General features: G+C 43.0%; 1 protein-coding gene across 3 annotated transcripts in view; it reads left to right on the top strand.

Moving 5' to 3' along the window:
- Nucleotides 1-21,218, top strand: part of GAD2 (glutamate decarboxylase 2) — a 45,393-nt gene that overhangs the window by 11,266 nt on the left and 12,909 nt on the right. For all 3 annotated transcript variants that reach the window (XM_063127828.1, XM_063127845.1, XM_063127836.1), the window contains 5 exons: nt 10,904-10,994; nt 12,034-12,146; nt 13,517-13,632; nt 15,098-15,177; nt 18,823-18,877. In XM_063127828.1, the coding sequence (XP_062983898.1) occupies nt 10,904-10,994; nt 12,034-12,146; nt 13,517-13,632; nt 15,098-15,177; nt 18,823-18,877 (455 nt within the window). The remainder of the gene's footprint in view (nt 1-10,903; nt 10,995-12,033; nt 12,147-13,516; nt 13,633-15,097; nt 15,178-18,822; nt 18,878-21,218) is intronic.

Genomic DNA, 21,218 nt, shown 5'->3' on the forward strand with positions numbered 1-21,218 from the left:
GTGCATAGAATCCAAGACTCGGTCCTGCCTGGCTTTCAGGAGCCACTGAAATCTGATTTGGAAACACAGGAAGGAAGCGCAAATAAAGTTTCTGGATCGAGCGATTTGTATCGAGGATAAGGATGCTGCCTGTCAGAAACCATGGGAGCTCTTATCTGAAGGTCCACAGGAGGTAATGGGAGCTGCAAATGACAATTGACATCACTAGGCTCCATTGAAATCAATGCATGAAAGAAACAAGCTACAAATAAAGCAAGGAATGGATCCCATAAGGAACGGAATGGGTTACAGGAATAGAAATGGTTTATTTAGCCTTGCCTAACCTGGTCCCTTCCAGATGTTTTGGACTTCAACTCCCATCAGCCCCAGCCACCATGAGCAATGGTCAAGAATGCTGGGAGTTGCAGTCCAAAACTTCTGAAGTGCACGAGGTTGGGGAAGGCTGGTTTTACTTTTCTCTTTTTCTTTTATACTGGTTTATTAATGCTCCAATCTATAATTGGGAGTAAGTCCCATTGAACTTAATGGGCTTTACTTCAGAATAGACATGTATAGTTTTGAAGCCCAAAGTTAATTTTGATGGTTTTGATGGTTGCTTTAATATTAGGGATGTGCTCCGCTCCGATTAGGAGCGTAGAAGCAGTAGCGGATTGGCCTGCTCCGCCTTACCCAGAGGCGGAGTAGGAGCGGACCGTGGACCCCCTAGAAGCAAGGTGAAGAGAAGCGGCCATTTTCCGGAGCTCCGAGTTCAGGCGGAGCGCTCCGGTCGCCATCTTGAAAACATTTCGCCATAGGATTGCATTGCGGCAAATAATCGTGCATAACTACGTTGTTTTTGAAGCTATCATTCTGAAAATTCTTGTGCACAGAGAGTCGTGGATGGGGGTCATTTTGAGACCACTCTCACCTCTCTGCATCGTACGGGTCACGGGCTATATTTTTGTGAAAATCGGGTCAACCGCGCGGCTCAAACTGCGTTTTCGGCTTTTCGCCCATAGGATTGCATTGAGGGAAAGAATCGGGGATAACTGGGGGGGGGTTAAGCTATCATTCTGAAAATTCTTGTGCACAGAGAGTCGTGGATGGGGGTCATTTTGAGACCACTCTCAACTTTCTGCATCGTACGGGTCGCGGGCTATATTTTTGTGAAAATCGGGTCAACCGCGCGGCTCAAACTGCGTTTTCGGCTTTTCGCCCATAGGATTGCATTGAGGGAAAGAATCGGGGATAACTGGGGGGGGGTTTAAGCTATCATTCTGAAAATTCTTGTGTACAGAGAGTCGTGGATGGGGGTCATTTTGAGACCACTCTCAACTTTCTGCATCGTACGGGTCGCGGGCTAGAAGTTTTTAAAAAATCGGCGGGAAAAATACCTTTTTCAAAGGGCTGAGGGGCAGAGTCAGCTCCCGGTCATGATGATCCCAAAGTTGGAGGAGGGCATAGGCAAAACAGGTAACTTGGGATTCTGGGAAACTTCTCTTTCTTCATCTGAACGGGCTTTTCCCCGTGTTTTTTAACACACCTCGCAGGGATGTTGTGTGTGGGGTGCCCGATTTTCAAAAATTCGCCAAAAATCAGGGGATGATGGGATTGCTTTGAAACTTGGCGTGCGTGTGTATATCCCCATGAGGTGTCATGGTGCCAAACATGAGGTTTCTAACTTGAACAGAAAAAAAGTTGTATAATTTTTTAGCTTTCAATGCAAGCCTATGGGGGGGGGAAACGGAGCTCCGGATCCGGATCCGGATCCGGATCTCCGGGCGGAGCGGAGCGGAAGTGGGCGGAGCGGGGGCGGGGCGGAGCGGCCCGATCCGAAAAATGGCGGATCTGCAAGTGAAGCAGAGCGGGGGGTCCGTGCACACCCCTATTTAATATCATTTTAGTATATCCAGATCACCGGGTTCAAAATTGCTAACCCTAAATCTGTTCATGAGAGCCTAAGAAGTTCCCTGCTGAATCTAGACCAGCATTCTGTTCATATAGAGGGAGGAAGCAGCAGCCAGGCACCTCTCCACCGTGCCTGGGTCCAGCTCCAGCTGAGAGCCCCCTCCCTCCTGCCACCAACTCTCTCTGCAGAGGCCACCAGTGAGGGAGGAAGCAGCAGCCAGGCACCTCTCCACTGTGCCTGGGTCCAACTCCAGCTCAGAGCCCCCTCCCTCCTGCTACCAACTGTCTCTGCAGAGGCCACCAGTGAGGGAGGAAGCAGCAGCCAGGCACCTCTCCACCGTGCCTGGGTCCAGCTCCAGCTGAGAGCCCCCTCCCTCCTGCTGTCACCTGTAACTGCTGAACTTTCCAACTAAGATTGTAGTGCCTGAATTTGCTTTCCTTTTCCCCCTCCTCCTCCTCCTCCCTCCCAATCCCCTTTCCTTTTGTGTCATGTCTTTTAGATTGTAAGCCTGTGGGCAGGGACTGTCAAGAAATACTTTTGTAAGCCGCCATGAGAGCCTTTTTTGGCTGAATGGCGGCATAAAAATCCTTAAATAAATAAATAAATAAATAAATATAGAGCCCAACCAGCTGCCTGTGGGAAGTCCACAAGATGGGCTAGAGCTGTCATAGAAATCTGCAATGGATTCAAATGAGTTCAGCTTTCTATGGATCCAACCTGCAGATTTTACAGCAGGCAGGGTTTTCCCGAGTCGTATGGATTCTGTGGACTTGCAGAACTTTTTTTCCCCCTTTGGGGGGATTTGTGCAAAATTGCACTTGCGCTGATGCATTTCAGCACGAATGTGTACCTATGCTAATGCGCATCAGTGCTGATGCGCACTTGTGCAAGTGGAATGAAATCCTCACACATCCCTAAAAAAATGAGATTCTGTCCATGAGAGGATGGTGGACAACAGACACCCGACCATCTGCAAAACACAGCTGGAGTGGATTTCACCAAAACTGTGAGTCCCGAAGTGGGACACGAGTGAAATAGTACTCTCCTGCTTGTGTTATTGTGGAAGCAAGTAAGCCAATTTAAATGATGTGATGCATAATTGCTCCTAAAAGGAACCCTGAGGGGTAGCTGGAACCTGAGCAGCTCAGGAACACAGAACAAAGGAAGATCTAGTCCAGGTGAATGGGATTGTTGTCCCTTGGCTGGTTTAGGTTGTAAGCCCATGTATACTTTACTTGAGAGTAAACTCTATTGAACTCATTTTGAGTAGGCACACCTAGGATTGTGTTGTTAAGATCTCCTTGCTCTGGGGAGTGGCAAAAGGGAAAAGTCAGAGAGAAAGATAACACAAGGAGGGGGGGGCGCTGCTGTGAGTTTGGGACTAGCCCTGTATCCTTACTCTCAATGTCACCACAGCTTTTTGAAGTCTCTCTCTCTGCAACTGTACCCAATGAGAACCAACAATTCTCTTAGTTTTTAGACAAATGTTGTCTACCTGTGGCGCTCTTTCCAAGTAGTGGAATTCACTGATAGAAGAGGTGGGGATGGTGGACCCCTTTGCTCTTAAAAAGCATTCAAGTGATCTATGGGGTGTATTACTACGCTCACAAAATGCAATCTGTAAGAATGCAATGCCTAGGACAACTTGTGGACCCCCAGAATTTTGGCCTACAACTCCCATCACCCCTAGCCAGCATAGCCATTGATGAAGGATGATGGGATTTTTAGGCCAAAACATCTGGAGGGCCACCAGTTGCCCACCCATGGCCTAGGACAAACAATACCCACTAATTTTCATCATGTCTTGTTTCTTGTTCTGTATAGAGTGCTGATCTACATTGTCCTTTGATCTGTTCTAGGAAGGCAGTTTGTTAGTAGGAAGTTGCTATTTCTGGTGAACTGATCTCCCCCCCACACACACACATATATCAAAAGACCTTTTATTTGTTTATTTATTTCATCTATAAACCGCCCCACAGCCGAAGCTCTCTGGGCGGTTTACAAAAGTTAAAAACAGTGAACATTAAAAACAAATATACTAAAATTTAAAAGCATGAAAACAGCAATATTATTTAAAACAATTATTCTTGGGTCAGTTAAAAAAACTCAGCATATGTTGTTAACTGCCTGGGAGAAAAGAAAAGCCTTAACTTGGCACCAAAAAGATAACAATGTTGGTGCCAGGCGAGCCTCATTGGGGAGATCATTCCATAATTGGGGGGCCACCACTGAAAAGACCCTCTTCCTTATTGCCACCCTTCAAGCTTCCCTTGGAGGAGGCACTTGAAGGAGGACCTTAGATGTTGAGTGCAGTGTACAGGTAGGTTCATGACGGGTAGTGTACGGGTAGGTTCATGGTCTCTCATAAGTCTTCAGTTCACATGTTAAGTTCTTGCATAATTTCATACCTGCTTCTGTGTCATCCTAATTATTTTCCTACCTTCTGAGGCCATGGCTATACCAGGCCTATATCCCGGGATTGTCCCGGGATTATCCCTGTGCATCCAAATGACACACAGGGGATCCCGGGAGCAGGCAGGGACGACCCCTCCATTTGCCTGGGATAATCCTTAGGTCTAGCTAAGGCCTGAATCTTTATTACTTGTGGTGAAGCACTGGTGCTCTTTGGGAAGAGCACATGTATCATCCCATGTATGTTTATAGGGTTTTTAATTGTATTTTTTCTCTTATTGTTATTCTTATTAAAAAAAAATCAAAAGCATAATAATATATTTTTTTAAAAAAAAAATTAATTAATTTATTTAGAATATTTCTTGGCCACCTTTCAGAGCAGAAGCCTTCCCAAGGCAGCATACAATAATAAAACACAGAATAAACATGGATACTGTCTTAAAAAGCAATAAACACATAGCAAAACCAACAAAACCACAATAAAATAGCAATAAAAAAACAAGCAATAGAACTGTAATAAAAACAGCAAAAATAAGGAGGAAAGCTGTTTGATCACAGCCTGCATACTTGTTCTTTGAGCAGCCAGGAGTTGCATTTGGGTTGGGATAGGAGCAATTACAAATGATTGAAAAGGACCCCCCTCCCTCCTGTTTCAGGCTAGTACTTGTCAGTTAGGTGTACCGACGCCTAAAGGCTTGGTTGAAGCATTATGGTATACAGCAGGGGTGGGCAACTTGTGGCCCTCCAGGTGTCATTTTTGTTGTTATTTATTATATTTCTATACCGCCCCATAGCAGATGTTCTAGCCTACAACTCCCACTCACCATTAGCCATACTGGCTAGATCTGATGGGCATTGTAGGCCAAAACTTCCAGAGGGTCACAAGTTGCCCACCCTGGTCTATAGACATCTTAGTATGGTGCATCCGGTTTGCTTCTACATTCTTGTTCTAGAATGCTGTGCTCTGGCTTAAACATTCTTGTGATATGTGTGGCCTACCCTGACATAGAAGAGGGCTCCTGGATTTGATGACATGCTAGTGCCTTCTAAGTAGATCCAGCATCAGCACCTGGCAGCCTTGGGCAGCTGCCATGATCCCAGCATCCTGGCAGGAGATCATTGGCTCTGACTCCTGCCTTGGGCTTCCTCATATGGGCTTACCTGGCAACAGGCAGCCATTTAAATTTCCTACATCACCCCCAATTTAGTGTCTTGTAATACTGGCCTCTTCATTAGAACCAATGGGAGACTTTATTTCAAACTTAATTGTAGTACAGAGGTGTGATTTTGGGAGGTTGCAGCTGGGGAAAGGCTTAACTCTCCCACCCCTCTCTACACATTGCACACACACCCAAATCACCCCATTGAAGAAAAGTCTGCAGGGGGGGGCATCTTTGTGTGGGTGTCTGAATGTTTGCAAATGCGGGAAGGATGGGTGTGGATGTGGATGTGGCCCTGCCCATGTTTGGCTTTGCCCCCCCCCAACTGCTGTCTTGCAGCCCTCAGTAGGTTGTCCACCTTGGAATGTGGCCCTCAAGGTGAATAAGGTCCCCCACCCCTGGGTTAGAGTGCCGGACGAGGACCAGGAAACTCAGGTTTACATCCCTACTCAACCATCTACCTCGCAGGGCTGTTGTATGTGTGAGGATAAAGCAGATGGGCAGCAAACCACAAGTATGCCACCCTGAACTCCTTGGAGGAAGGGTGGGACAAAAACCTAACAAATAAGGAATGTTGGGGAACAGCACTGGAGAAAATCCTGTCCAGAACTGGAAAGTGAGACCTATCGTTTTGCTTTTCCAGCTCTTATCTACAGCCTTTCTCTAGAACAGTCAACATAATTTCAGCTATAGTAGCAAGGGCAGGAGGAGGGTTAGGCTTTGACTCCATTTAGAAGAGAATAATGGGCTTTTCTGCCTTCCCCTCTTCCCTCCTTTAGCTTCACCCACACAGTGTGATTACTGAGCTTTTGTGTATTGTACCATGGATGACAGACCAACACCTTTCAATGCTCAGTTCTTGATGGGGTGTGTGTGCGCACGTGTGACTGATACAAGACTGCTAGAGGGTGATAATTTTCCTCTTAGTTTTTGTATGCCTTTCCTTAATAGCCCTGCTGTATCTCCTGCTTCGCATGCAGGCAGGTGCATTTATTTATTGTGCTATTGCAGTGGCCAATCCTTCTCTTGGCTGGTAACAAACCTCAGAGAGGGGGGCATTTGGTACGCAACTCTTCTTTGTTTGTTTGTTTAAAAAAATATTGTTCTAACAGCTTCAGAGAAAGAGAGAGAGAGAGAGAGAGCTTCTCCAAAAGGTTTACTAAAGATCTCTTAAAGAAAAATCTAGAAGCCAATGAAATAAACCATGTAATTGCACTAAACAGTCCACAAGGTATTTTCTCATGAATCATTTTGATTCAGCAATGATTCTGACTTCAATAAAGTTTATTTAAAATCACGACATGTCCCATATACCGTTTCCAAAGCACTTTCAAAGTGTTATATCCTGTGTGGTGTAGATCTGGCTGGAGTGGTTGGATCACAGTTACCAGGCAATTTTGTGGTTTATTATTGTGTGTTCTGACAAGGAAGAAATGGTACATCTTTCTGCTGCCCAGGCAATCTTTATACCATCCTCGGCCCCTTGACTCTCATGCAAAACAGTCAGCAAGGAGTTCCCTTCCCTCATTTTGCCCTGTCTCTTATAATCATTAGCTATTCATCACAGAAGTTATTATGAGCCCAGGCAAGCTCTCAGCTGGTACGCCTGCTTCTGAAATATAGCATTTATTGACAACATGTGGCATGTGGACAAAGATCATCAGAAGGGCTGTTGCTAGAAGGCACTGCTAAGCTCATTTTAAAGAGAAGCAGGAAACGTGGTCAGAACAAACACCACTTTATTATTTCTTCTTTTTTTCTTATGCTGCAATTAAAAGGAAAACGGTTTTGAGCCATCTCTTCCCTGCCCAGGTCTGAATTAGCTGTTGAGCTCAGGATTCTACAGAGCACAACCCAATCCGATGGTCTCCCTCTACTTTTGTGTAGCTATTTTAGATCAACTTCTGGGAATCCACACATTTTACATGGTGTAGGGAGTGGCTAGAAACAGCTCCATTCACCTTTATCAGATCACAAAACTCACATGGCAAGATTTAGATGCCCTAATCCTGAAGAGATTAATCCCACTGGTTTTAAAGGAGTTTAAGTGTCACTAGTTCATTCATTCACTCATTCATTTTTTCACTCATTTATTACATTTCTATACCGTCCAGTAGCCAAAGCTCTCTGGACAATTTACAAAGATTAGAATCCTTTAAAATATAATATTGTACATAAAATAAAAACCATTTACATACACACATATAAACAGACAACACACACACACACACACACACACACACATATATATATATATATATATATATATATATATACACACACACACACACACACACACACACACAATTATAATTAATCAATTGCTCCTTTTCTGTACTTTTGTCACGCACACACACACACACACACACGCATATTTGCATGCATCTTAAAATACATTCCAAGGTGACTTTGACAAAAGACTAGCCTAATTGGCCAATTAATGTTCCCCATTAATGGCAGGTCCTAAGGGAGAGGCACTTTGTACAAGTGAACAGCATGGTGCTTCCAATAACCCAGTTGTACTCCATAGAAAGTCACAGGATATTTGTAAAGTGCAAGTTTCATCCTGGCATATAATTCTTCCAGCACTACATCATCAGCCATTTTCTGGTCACTTTCCTAGATATGGTTTGGAAAACACAAGGAGGGAAATGGGATGGAAGGGCTGCTCCTGCAAAGGCTGGCCGCCATTGGTGAGTTCTTGAACCATTGGAGTTTTGAGGACTGGGCCTTTTGTATTTCAGGGGCTACAGGGAAAGGCAAGGGGGCAAGCCGAGTTTCAGCTTGCACTCTACATTTTTCATTGCCTGCCAGGAGATTCAGTGGGAGAGAGCTTGGATTCTCCTTCATAGGGTGGCCATTTGTGAATCACCCAAAAAGTAAACCTGTGTCATCAAAAAGGGGGGGGGGGTCACCATTTTACTTTTTTTAAATTGCATATGCTCATTTGAAATAACTATAATAGAAATAGAAATAAACTACATCTCACCATAGTGTGGAAGCCTGTAACCAGCTGACCTGAGTGCCTTACTTAGTCTGCTGTCCAGGTGTGTTGATGGGCAACTTCAAGGCCCAACTCTTCCTTCTCAAGGTTCTTCATCTTGGTGCCATACGTGGATGGGGCAGCCCTTCAAAGATGTCTTCAAAATAGAGGAGTCTTCTGGCAGACCTCCAAATAGAGGACTGTCCTCTGTAAAAGAGAATATTTGGCCACCCCACTCCTTCAGTAATCTAGACAGGCACAGGGCAGCTGGTTTACACATGGTCTGTACATATGAACTGTCCTTTAGATCAGGAGTGGGCAGAAGGTAAGATCTCTAGATGTTTAGGACTTCAGCTCTCAGAAGCCCCTTCCAGCATGGCCAGGAATGCTGGAAGTTGAAATCCAAAACATCTGGAAATCTACTTTCTGCCCACCCCTGCCTAGGAGTATCTCTAGATGAAAAATAACCAACTTCCTGATTTGAGCTCCTTTAAAATTCCCAGTAGCTGCTGACATGGCGTCTATTGCTCAAGAAAGACCCATCTTGCTATTAGATTCCTTATAATGTTACAAGAGCCTAGGCAAAAGCTGCCTGTTTGGTGAAGCTGTGAGAATGAGGTGTGAGAAGAATGAAATGTTGAGGAGATGGAGGCAGGATCCACACTACTGCTTTATAATAGTGTATAACAGTATTGACAACTGTTGGTACCCATGACACATCCCATATACCATTTTCAAAGCACTTTCAAAGTATTATATCCTGTGTGGTGTAGATCTGGCTGGTTGAATCTAATGCATGGAATTGATAATTGTTTTAATACTTCCCTAGAGTGTCAGCATGACTAAAGTTACTACTATGATATGACCTAGAACCAAAGGTTCACATGTTATCCAATCCTAGAAGGCCAAAATCCACCAAGAGAACTGGGGGGAGGCAGTCAGATTGAGTTCACTTATGAGGCAAAAGAGGAATTCTGATTTTCTCCCATTTTTCTGAAGTATTTAAGAGAAGAATTCTTTGGCAGTGCGGGTGGCGGGGGGGACACGGGACATGACTATAAAAACTCTTTTCCAGTTCATTTTGGACATATTCTCCCTTCTTGTTCATTGTGATTTATCTGGCCCTATTAACTTTGATTGACCTTTCTGCCTGATTTAGACACCTGATGGTTCCATTAGTGTCTTTGACAAGACAAGGGGGGTGAAGTTTTGGGGAAACGGTGTGGCTCTTCTCAAAGGGCTCATGCTTGGAGGGTGGAAATGGCCAGCATGTGAAATCATGGCTACTGGGTCCTGGTCCAGTTACAGTCAAATCAGAGCGTCTTCAATATCAGATTCATTATTCAACTGTTCTACAGACATATCAGGGCTGGCCCTACCATTAGGCAAAGTGAAACAGCTGCCACAGGCAGTAGATACAAGGGCGAATGGGGGAAGTGGTGGGAGCGCCCCCAGTCATTCCCCTGCGGTATATAAATGTAATAAATAAATAAATAAAATTTACTGGAGGACAGAGTCATATGTGCCACAGAGTTTGTCCTGCGCCCCCTAACATTGTCAACTGCCCTTAGGTGCAGCGGCAGACGCTGCCCCATCACAAGTGCTAAAGTAAGATTCAGCTACCAGTTCAGTCAACTTCTCTAAACGCAATGAGTGGGTGTGTGGGGTGGGGTCATGTTCTTGTCCTTTGACTCAGGCAACAACATGTCTTGGACCATCCTGTCATGATCAGGCCTGTTCCCCTTAGTGTGGTGGAAGGAGTTTCAGGCTATCAATCGGAATCAGTTTCTGAACCAGAAGACACAGGGGGTTGAACTCGATGGCCTTGTAGGCCTCTTCCAACTCTGCTATTCTATGATTCTAGGACTAGAAACATACCAACCCACACAGGATGCAGGGGAGGAGATTCATCCCTGGCTGGTGAAGAGCCTGGGAGAATCTCCTCCCCCTGCTTCCTGTGTGGGCTGGTACATTTCTAGTCCTGTTTCTTTTGGTTCAGAATCTGATTCCGATTGATAGCCTGAAATGCCTTCCACCACACTAAGGGGAACAGGCCTGATCATGACACATCCCTGATGACTATGGGCCCCACACATAACTTACCTGGGTTCTGATCTGCAGAGCCTGTGTCTAACTGATTGAGGCTGGAATGGTGAATCAGGCAAGAAGACCAAGGAATTAACTTAAGCTACTTGCCCTGGTGTTGCCTCATCTCTGCTTGTAGCACAAGGAGGGGTGGATTGCAAGGGCCAAACTGGTGGAGTATATGTGGGGGTGGGGGGAATATACAGGGTGAATGTAGATAAAGCATAAGTTTTGCAATGTGGCATCCTTGTTTCATGCTATGCTTGCCCTTCCCAGCAGAGTGAAACATGCAATTTGCTCTTCAATAGCATGACTTATTAAGAAAAATGAACAACTGAAACATTCATAATCCTCACCTTTCTCAATATTATGCAGGGCATCCCAGATATTTCAATCAGCTTTCAACTGGATTGGATATGGTTGGGTTAGCTGCAGACTGGCTAACTTCTACAGCAAACACCAATATGTAAGTATGCCAATTTGCCAGTGCTTTTCATTGTGGGATCCCTTTAAGCTCAGTTAATGCAGTGTTGAGTCTAGACAGTCTTTTCAAAAACAGCGTCCTGCCTGCCATTATTGTGACTGTTTTGTGAGTTGTTGACCTTTCAGAAATAATTACAGTTGTAAACCAGCAAGTGAGAAAACAACTTCCCAGAAAGGCAGCAGAGAATTATTTTGTGATTTGCATGAATAAATATCACGCATTGCTTTGTTTTGTTTTGATAACACCTTTCCTCCAAAGAGCTCCAGGTGCACCATGAGATGCTTTTCTCTTCCCACCTCTCTCCTCTATTGTCACAACAGCCTTGTGAGAGATGGTGGCTGCCCCAAAGTTACTGAGGCTGCAATCTGATACATGCTTACCTGGGAGAAAGTCCCACTGAAGTCCCATTGAGGAGACATGCACAGGATTGGGCTGTGAATGAACAGCATGCCTGAATGAGTTTTTGAACCTGGGATCCTCTATATGTACCACATTACAGTTCCTCATTAGATGTCCTTTGATTTCCTCTTGGGTTACTAATATGAAAAAGTAGCATGGGGGTGATGCTCTCTTGATCAGATACAAAAGAGGGCAGGGCTCCTGCATCTTTAACTGTTGTGATGAAGAGGGAATTTGCCTGCATACAAATGACACCTGCTGAAATTCCCTTTTCTGTTAAAGATACAGGAGCCCTGTCCTCCTTTCCACACAGTCATCCTACTTTAACTATCCCTGGTCCTCTTTTAAGCCCCAAATGTGTAAGGAAAATATCTATCAATAGGAACAGCAATCTAATTCTTTATTTTACTTGTTAAAAATCTAGCAAGCAGACTCAGCTTTGCACAGGTTGGAATAGCCCTTCATTTGATACAGTGAAGCCTTCATGCAATGTTACTCAGTTGTCAGAGATGACCTTGCATCAATGTTGTATTAAAAATCTTTAAAGATTTGGGGCAGGAGACATGAGATCCAGTCAATGTTTTAAATGGGTCAATAATATACAGATGTTGCTGTCTTTCAGGTTCACCTATGAAATTGCTCCAGTGTTTGTGCTTTTGGAATACGTCACATTGAGGAAAATGAGAGAAATCATTGGATGGACAGGGGGTGCTGGTGACGGGATATTTTCACCTGGTGCGTGATCTTTCCTTACGTATTTAAGCCTGCGATATATAACATCCTCTGCAGTCATTCTAATGTGAGAAGCAGGGAGCGTGTTCAAGAGAGGTGGTTGTTCATCCTCTCTTGGAGATCAAAATGTTGCATGTTTACAGCAGTCCAGCGGCACAATTATTCAGGACTTTAATGCCTTCCCCTGCTGAATATTTCCTTCAAGCAAATTGCACTACTTTATAAAGAGCCAAAGTGGCAGCCTGGGAAAATGTGATTGGAAGAGACATTTGCCCTTTAGTCCTGCTATATTAAATATTTTGTAAATTGTATGAAATAAAGAAATCATGAAATTGAATGATGAGACAGAGACGCTCTCTTGTGGCCTTAGTAAAGACATTACAAATATCAAGATAAAGGCAATATCCCTCCCTTTTCGTGAAACCAGTCAGCCCCAGATGTGTAAACCAGGGCTGTTGCCCCTCTTTCAACCCAAAGGCTGAATTCAATTTTGAAGAGGCTCTCGGGGACCACATTTCAGTGATGAGCAGGGCTGAAGGTAAAAGGGACAAGGCCAAAATTACCCCCAGAATCTGCATATTTTAACTTATTGGGCCCATTCAGAAGACATCTTGAACCATGGCTTTAACCATGGTGGTAAAGCCAGAAAACCAGGCCATGTTCAGAAGACATCGTAAACCATGGCTTTAACCATGGTGAGTAAGGCTTTTTTGCTTTATTCACCATGGTTAAAGACATGGTTTAAGGTGTCTTCTGAATGGGGACAAAGAGACATTTGTCCTTTAGTCCTGATATGTTACTGCCAGTAAGTAGAGACATGTCGGCCTTTTAGCAGTAGAGGCTAGTGGCACCAGCTGCAGAGGAGTGGTAAATCCACTCCGGATTTCAGTCAAAACCAGTCAGAACTCTAAAGGAGGCATCATGTGCAGAAGAAAAAGAACTGAGAGATAAGGAAGGAAAATGTTAGGGATAGCCCAGTATAAGGAAGGGAAGAGAACCTCCTGACTTCTTTCTAACAAGTCTAAATTGTCCATGCTTTTTTTTTTATGGTGAAAGATTTTATTTGACAGGTAATTTCAATCTGGGAGTGTGTGTGTGTAACAAGAATTTCCCTTATCTAAGATCAAGCCATGCCTTACTAAATGAGAGAAATCTCTGTCCCTAACAAGTTGTTCATGATTACAACCCTATGCATGTTCAGACAGAAAAAGAGTCCTACAACTTATTTTTTCTGTCTAAAGTTTTCTGTCTGAGGATTTTGTTCGATCCAAACATGCATAGGATTAAACCCTAAATGTAGCTCCTTCTTTTTTGTACTTAAAGCAATGTAATTTTGAATAGAAGAAGTAACAGTGTGTTACTGTGGACTCCAGGTGGTGCCATATCTAACATGTATGCTATGTTGATTGCACGTTTCAAGATGTTCCCAGAAGTTAAGGAGAAAGGAATGGCAGCTATTCCGCGACTGGTTGCCTTCACATCAGAGCATGTAGGTGTTTCTGTTTTAAACTGTTTGCTAATGTCACTTCTTCTTTTTGCTAATTAAACAAGTCTTCCTAGAACACCCTTTTGTGGAATACGTAGTCACTTTCTTTCTGTTATATCTATATATCTACATGCCTATATCTTTATTAGAGAGGCCTTTTTATTAACTTACTTGTTTGTTTTGCTTACAAAGAAATTGTGTTCTTACGCCCTTGCCCTTTCAAACGCATCATATTGGGAAAGTGTGTTCTGTCATGAATTGGATGTATCATGTGGTGATAGGGTTTTAAAAATTGATTCCATTTTTATCCTGCCCTTCTTCCTGAACTCAAGGCAATGTACATAGTTCTCTCATCGCCCCTTTATCCTCACAACAACCCTGTGAGGTAGGTTAGGGTGAGATATAGTGACTGACTGAAGTCCATTGGACAAGCAGTGCTAGCAGTTTGATAGTGTTGAGCAGCAACAGCACTTAGCGCTTTAGGGTTCAAAGCTCTTCACATCCATTTTGTAAGTAATCTTCGCAACAACACTCTGAGTGCAAGACACGGAATAATGGGCTCAAATTACAAGAAGCCAGATTCCGGCTGGACATCAGGAAAAACTTCCCGACTGTTAGAGCAGTACGAAAATGCAACCAGTTACCTAGGGAGGTCGTGGTCTCTCCCACACTACAGGCCTTCAAGAGGCAGCTGGACAACCCTCTGTCAGAGATGCTTTAAGGTGGATTCCTGCACTGAGCAGGGGGCTGGACCTGATAGCTTTATAGGCCCCTTCCAACTCTGTTATTCTACGATTCTCTGAATTATTATCCCCATGTTGAAGATATGGGGCTGAGGCTCCAAGAGAGTGGCTTGTTCATGGCCTCCTAGTTTGTACATAGAAGAGGTGAAAGTTGAATCTGAGATTTCCTAGTTCACAGTTTAGAGCATCCTCCCCCACCTACTTCCCTCCAGATGTGTTAGACCTCAATTCACATCAGCCCCAGCCCCCAGCCCCCAATGTTCAGGAATGCATTAGTTTGGGGAAGGCTTGTTCAGGGTGCGGTCCTATACATGCTTAAGCAGAAAAAGTTCTACAACTCCCAGCATGCCCCAGGCAGTCATGCTGGAAGTTTTAGGGAGTTTTTCTGTCTAAAGCTGCATAACATGCACCTTTACATTCTTAGGACTAAAAACAAGATGGAGTCTTGGAGCACCCTTGAGGGTGCCAAGTTGGGGAATGCTGGCTAATGTCACGATAAATTTGTTAGTCTTTTAAGGTGCTCCAAACTCCATCTTGTTTTAGTCCTACTCTTGACACTTAGTTCCCTCCAAGAAAAATCCCCTTTCTCTTCTTACCTCGGCTTACACAGGAGACATCCATAAGAGTGTGATTTACACAAGAGATGTTCCCATGGGTGCGACTTCATTATTCTTTAGTAGTCGGAGCAACAAACATTGCAAAAAATAATCAATGTACTTTTTCAGAGTCATTTTTCTGTGAAGAAAGGAGCAGCAGCCTTAGGAATTGGTACTGACAGTGTGATTTTGATCAGGTGCGATGAAAGGTAAGCACAACCTTCGTCACTGCAAGAAGAGCCGTATATTGAATACAGCAGGAAAGAAGGAAGACATAGTTTGAAACAGATCACCAACAGTTACCATAAAATGGCATTGTCCAATATTTGGTTCTAAGGATGTTTTGTCAGATTGATATTGGGCACAAACAAGATCTCTTCGGCGAGTTCCAAAGGTAGTTATGAAATAGGCGTTGTTGCCTGTAATGTGTGTATTCTTTACATGGCAGCCCATGGTAAACTATTTATCTATTTATAAATGTTTGAGTTGTAGTTTGTCCCAAATAGAGCCCCGCAAGGCGACTTACAATTAAAACTTAAAAACTATTTTATTTTATTTTTAAATTTAAAATGGTTAAAAAACATATTTTTAAAAATGTTTTGAAATACAGTTTAAAACAAATTTGAAGGCAATCCTGTGCATGTTTGGGAGTTGTAGGACATTTTTCTGTCTAAACACACATAGCATTGCAGCCTTAAAGACAGACTGAAGAGCAACTAGGAACATAGGAAGCTGCTATTAGTCCATCTACCCCAGTATTGTCAACACTGACTGGCAGTAGTTCCCCAGGGTTTGAGACAGGAGTTTTCTAGCCCTTCCTGGAGATACCAGGGGCATCGAACCTAGGACTGATGTTTTAATCTTTTGTAAACCACCCAGAGAGCTTCGGCTATGGGGAGGTATAGGCCTGGTTCAGACAACACACTAAACCATGCTGCATGGTTTAGTGTGTTGTCTGAACAAGGCCATAGAAGAAATAATAATAATAATAATAATAATAATAATAATAATAATAATAATAATAATAATGCAAAGCATGTACTCTACAGCTTTTCATGTTTTTGTCGTGTTTCAAAAACCCACACTGCCCATTTAAGCTGAGGTCCCAGTTTAAAGTGCTAGTTATATGTGTATTTATTTATTTATCTATTATTATTTTTTATTCAACTTGTGAGTCACCCTACAGCTAAAGCTCTCAGGTCGATGTACATAAATACGAAATGAACACAATAAAACCTGATAAAATGCAATAAAAACTGAGAGTAGCCACAGATATTGTGTTAAAAATAACAGAAACTAAAATATCAAAACCAAAAAGTACTAAAATGATAGAAAAATATCTGCAGAAACAAAAACAGGTTGAAGGCATGACTTTAAGATACAGCTGGGCAATCAAGTGGATATAGGAAGTTAAAAGGCCTGAGAGAATGAAAAGATCTTTGCCTGGCAGCAAAGGTTTCAAGTCCTAAATAGCTTGGAACCAGGTGACTTGTTAGGATGCTTTCTCTTATATGGACCCATCTGAACTTTAAGATCATCTTCAGAGAGCCTGCTCCAAGTGCTCTTGCCAGATGAGGTGAGTTGAGTGGCCACTAGGAAGAGGGCCTTTTTGGTGGTGGAACCACATTTATGGAACACCCTCCCCAGAGAAGCTTGCCTGGTACCATCTATGACCTTTTTGGTACCAGGTGAAGACCTTTTTATTCACCAACTCTATCTAAATATTATTTTTAGGCCTCTCAGTTCAAAATTTGAGTTTTTACTGTGTTTTAGTTTGTGTTGTTTATACTGAATTTTAATGTTGCATTTGTTGGTGAGCTATCCAGAGAACTTGTGTTATCGGGTGACTATATAAAGTGATTTTTTTTAAAAAAATAAACAAATACATAAAATGTAAGTAAACACCAAAGGCAACAGGCATGCCTCTATCATACTAATGCCTGCCTCAACTTAAAAGTTACTTTACAGCAATCAGTATTCTTTTGAATTAATCCATTCTTTAATTGATAAGACAACCACTGAATCTCCTTGATAAAATAAGTTGGAATACTAGAGTGTGGGTTAGATCTGGATTTAGGATAGACTCATTGAAATCAATGAAAGCTCACTGAAATCAATGAGTCATGACTACATCATGGATCCAATCATGTGTGCATGTGTGTGTTTCCAGATTAATAGAGATGTGTTACGGGCATCAAAATATTGTGTTCTGTTATTAAAAAAACAAAACAGAATAACCCAATCAATATAAACAATGCCAGCTCAAGATTTATGAGGGTCCTCGAGCAGGAAACCCTCAGTCCCCCCTCCCTCAATGGCCCCTTTCAGAAGTCACCTTAAATCATGGTTTTAACCACCGTGGTTAAGTCAGAAAGCTGGGCTGTGTTCAGAAGACACCTTAAACCACAGCAAATAAGCTTATTCACCATGGTTAAAGCCATGGCTTAAGGTGTCTTCTGAACATGGCCTGGCTTCCTGGCTTAACCACCATGGTTAAAGCCATGGTTTAAGGTGTCTTCTGAATGGGCCCAGTGAGTCTACCTTCTCAACAGTTGTTCTTGCTCCTCATCCTTTTTCTCATCACTGCTACCGTTTGTTTGTTTGCTTGCTTGACATACAGAGAGCCAGTAAGCAAGTGGGCAGTGCCATCCAGAGCTCCTCGTTCTCACTACTACCATTGTCTGGGCAAGAGCGAGAAGCAGGTGAACAAGCCAATTGCAGTGAAGAGAAGGAGCAACTCCAGTGGGCTCTCATGCAGGCTCCCTTGTTGGGGGGTGGGCCCTTGGCCCATGCCCAACTACACCAACCCTTGATGCCAGCCCCAATATAAATTAATAACAGAATGAGAAGATGGCCGTTGACTTGTAGCCTTTGTAAAGCTAAGGTACACTTATAAAGCAATGCATTTGCATTTAAAATGGCTTGTCACTCAAGCTGATATGCAGATACTTAAAACAGTTCATCTCTCAGCCTGAGTGGAACTGCAAGTACATTCGCTTGAAGTGATGATGGAGCAACATTAAGTGAACCAGTCTAAGCAGTTTGTGGACTTTAGCCTTGATTCTTTTCTACACATTCAGGAGAATCATATGGTTCAACCCTCCTGGAATTACTGTATCACTGCAAAAGGCAGGTAGGGTAATCTCATGATTGAATGCTTCAATTGAATGTTGGGGGAGCATTCAATCATGTGATTCCCCAAGGTGTATTCTGAAATAGTGTAGTCCCAGGAGGGCTGTGAAATGTGATTCTTCCAAAAGTGTAACTTGGATCCTATTTAAATCTTACCCACCCACCCCCTTTCTCTTGCAAAATTGGTAGGTCCTGTGTGAGGCTTGTTGAGCTAGGCTCAGGGTTCCAGGGCTGTAACAGCACAGTAGCCACATAACTTGTGGCCTGCAAGATGCTTGATCAGCCTTTGGATTGCAGTGAGATTAACAAACACTTTGTGGGCTACGGGTATGACATGCCTAATTTACTGAGAAAGTAAAGGGCTGAGAGACAATGGAGACTGAGTGACCTAATCAATCATATTGCCACGTTATGTCCTTTGATTTCCACATATTCAGTCTCTTCACATAGGAAAGAGCTCAGATTTGCCAAAATGAGATTAAAATCTGACCTGAAACCTGGTCATCAGCCAATTCAGATGCAATGAAGAAGGCAGATCACAAAGGACAGAATGCATTGCTTTGGGAGTGGCTAGTTAAGCTGAGGTTTCTGAAGGGTCGCAATAATCAACTTTCTCATAAATCAACAATCTCTCATCTCAGCTAACTAACTTGAGTAGCAGACTGATTGGAAAGGGCTGGTACCAAATCCATACCCATTATATTTTTTTACTTTCATTCCAGAGGGAAAATGATCCCATCCGATCTCGAAAGGAGAATTGTTGAGGCAAAGCAAAAGGCAAGTAGCTTCCCATCTACATATGTCACTAACCCTCATCATCTGAAGAAATTGCAATTTTTGCATGCCACTCTCCAGCGGAGTATTAAGGTTTGCAGTTGCATGCCAAATAGGGCCAAGTTTATAGTCCAGATGAAGGATTCAGACATCCCATTCCCCACTAAAATGGCACTGTCCGGAGTGGAGAAGAGGAGAGTAAATCAAGCAACCCACCCGTAATGTAACTCTGCATTTGCAGGCCCGGCCCAAGGCAGGCTGCCGCCTGAAGCAGGAACGCCCCACCACCACTGCACCTCCCTCTCCCTCCCTATCTGCTTGCACATGTGTGCCTCAACAAGCGATGCGCCCACTAGCTGCATTAGTTTTGTTCGCATGCGTAGGTGCACCCACCTCCCCAGCGTGCTACCTGTAACGTGGCTGGCAGGACCAAGATGCAATGGACCCTTTGGAGAGGGAGAAGCGTTGCTGTTCCCATACACTGCCGCCTGCTGCGCCTGCATCCTCCTGCTTCATGGTAGGGCCGGCCCTGCTGGAGGGGCTGCTATGGAGAGGAATGGGTGGGAAAATCTGCTTCCACCAGTTCAGTTGCACACACCTAAGTCTGGATCCAACCCACTGGATTTTAATTAATTGATGTTTGTATTCTTCTGACCAACCCCACCCCAACAATATTTTTGTTTGAAAGTCATTCAATCAAGAAGAGTAGATTTAAAGAATTATACATGTTTTCTGCAGGGACTATTTATTGAAGGGTTCTTTTATATAGACATACATTTAAATCTGAACAGTTTGGTTTATTTTATTTATTTATTTATTTATTTATTTATTTATTTATTTGTTCCATTTATATACTGCCCCATAGCCAAAGCTCTCTGGGTGGTTTACAAAAGTTAAAAACAGTAGACATTTAAAAACAAATATACAAAGTTTTTAAAAATAAAAAGCATAAAAAACAACAGTGTTAAAATTAATTTCTGTGGTGTCTGCCTTCTGTGAATACATTTATGTTCAGAAAGGTTAGACTTGTGATGGAAGCTTTTTCCACACCCCATACACAGAAATGGTTTTTCACCTTTGTGAATTCTTTGATGTAAAGTAAGGGTGAATGTACGACTGAAGCTTTTCCCACACTCCATACACATTTGTATGGTTTCTCTCCTGTGTGGGTTCTTTGATGTCTACTCAAGGTCCCACTACAGCCGAAGCTTTCCCCACATTCCATTTGAGCTGATTCTTGCATCATCTGAGTTAAGCCAGCAGAATGACATCAGAGCACGTAGGCTATTCATTCAACAGAGTTCAGAAATGGGAAGCAAACATAGCCTTTCCAGATGGCTATGTTATTATGTGTCAGGAAATGCTTTGTGAAAACAAAACATTGATATTTGCTTTTGTTGTTGTTGTTGTCTTGGCAATTTGCTGCCACCTACAGGTACAAACTACAATAATGCTGGCAAATGAAAGGATAAAGAGAAAAAATATTTTATTTATTTGAAATTATTTTTAGTCTGTTTTTAAGGGTAGAACCTTCTAAAGGTTACGTGCATATAAAATAAGAACAACACACACCTATGCAAATTGAATACAACAGCCAAAAATAAATAAATATTCAATAAATATACTATGAAAGAAATAGATAGAAATTCTGCAGCCCACAGACAATGGACAGGCCAGCAAAAATAAGTGAGGGTTCATAACCTTCCTGAAGACCTGCAAAGAAAAGTCTTCAGGATGAACCCTTACTGGAAGCCGATTCCAGAATAGACCAACAGCTTTAAAATGCCTGGGGAAATAAGTTTTAACTTGGTAATAGCATCACTGCCAGTTGAAGTTCTATAGGGAGCGCATTTCAAAGACAGGGTGCTACCACTGAGAAGGCTCTTTCCTTTGTCCATACATAATGAATATCCCTAGGTAAAGGAACCTACAGAAGAGCCTGCTCTGAAGATCTTAAAATGCAGGGAAGTTGGTCTAAGAAGAAGTATTTCTTCAGGTATTTGGGTCCCAAGCTAGTTAGGGATTTAAGGGGAAACAGCACCACTTTGAATTGGGCTCAGAAGCAAATGTGTAGTTGATGTAGCTCTTTAAGAAAGTGGTGTAATATTATCCCACCTGGGTGTACCAGTTAGAATCCCACCAGCAGCACTCTGCACTAGTTGAAGCTTCTGGGTTGTCTTCAAGGGCAGCCCCATCTTCACTGCATTACAATAATCCAATTGGGAGTTACCAGAAAATGGAGTTCCATGGCCAGACTATAACTGCCCAGGAATGGTCATAACTGAAGCAGCCTTAGCTGATAAAAGCTACTTCATGCCTCTAAGGCCACCTAGGCTTCAAGTGA

Source organism: Elgaria multicarinata, chromosome 1 (genome assembly GCF_023053635.1).
Source record: "Elgaria multicarinata webbii isolate HBS135686 ecotype San Diego chromosome 1, rElgMul1.1.pri, whole genome shotgun sequence".
Classification (NCBI taxonomy): domain Eukaryota; kingdom Metazoa; phylum Chordata; class Lepidosauria; order Squamata; family Anguidae; genus Elgaria; species Elgaria multicarinata.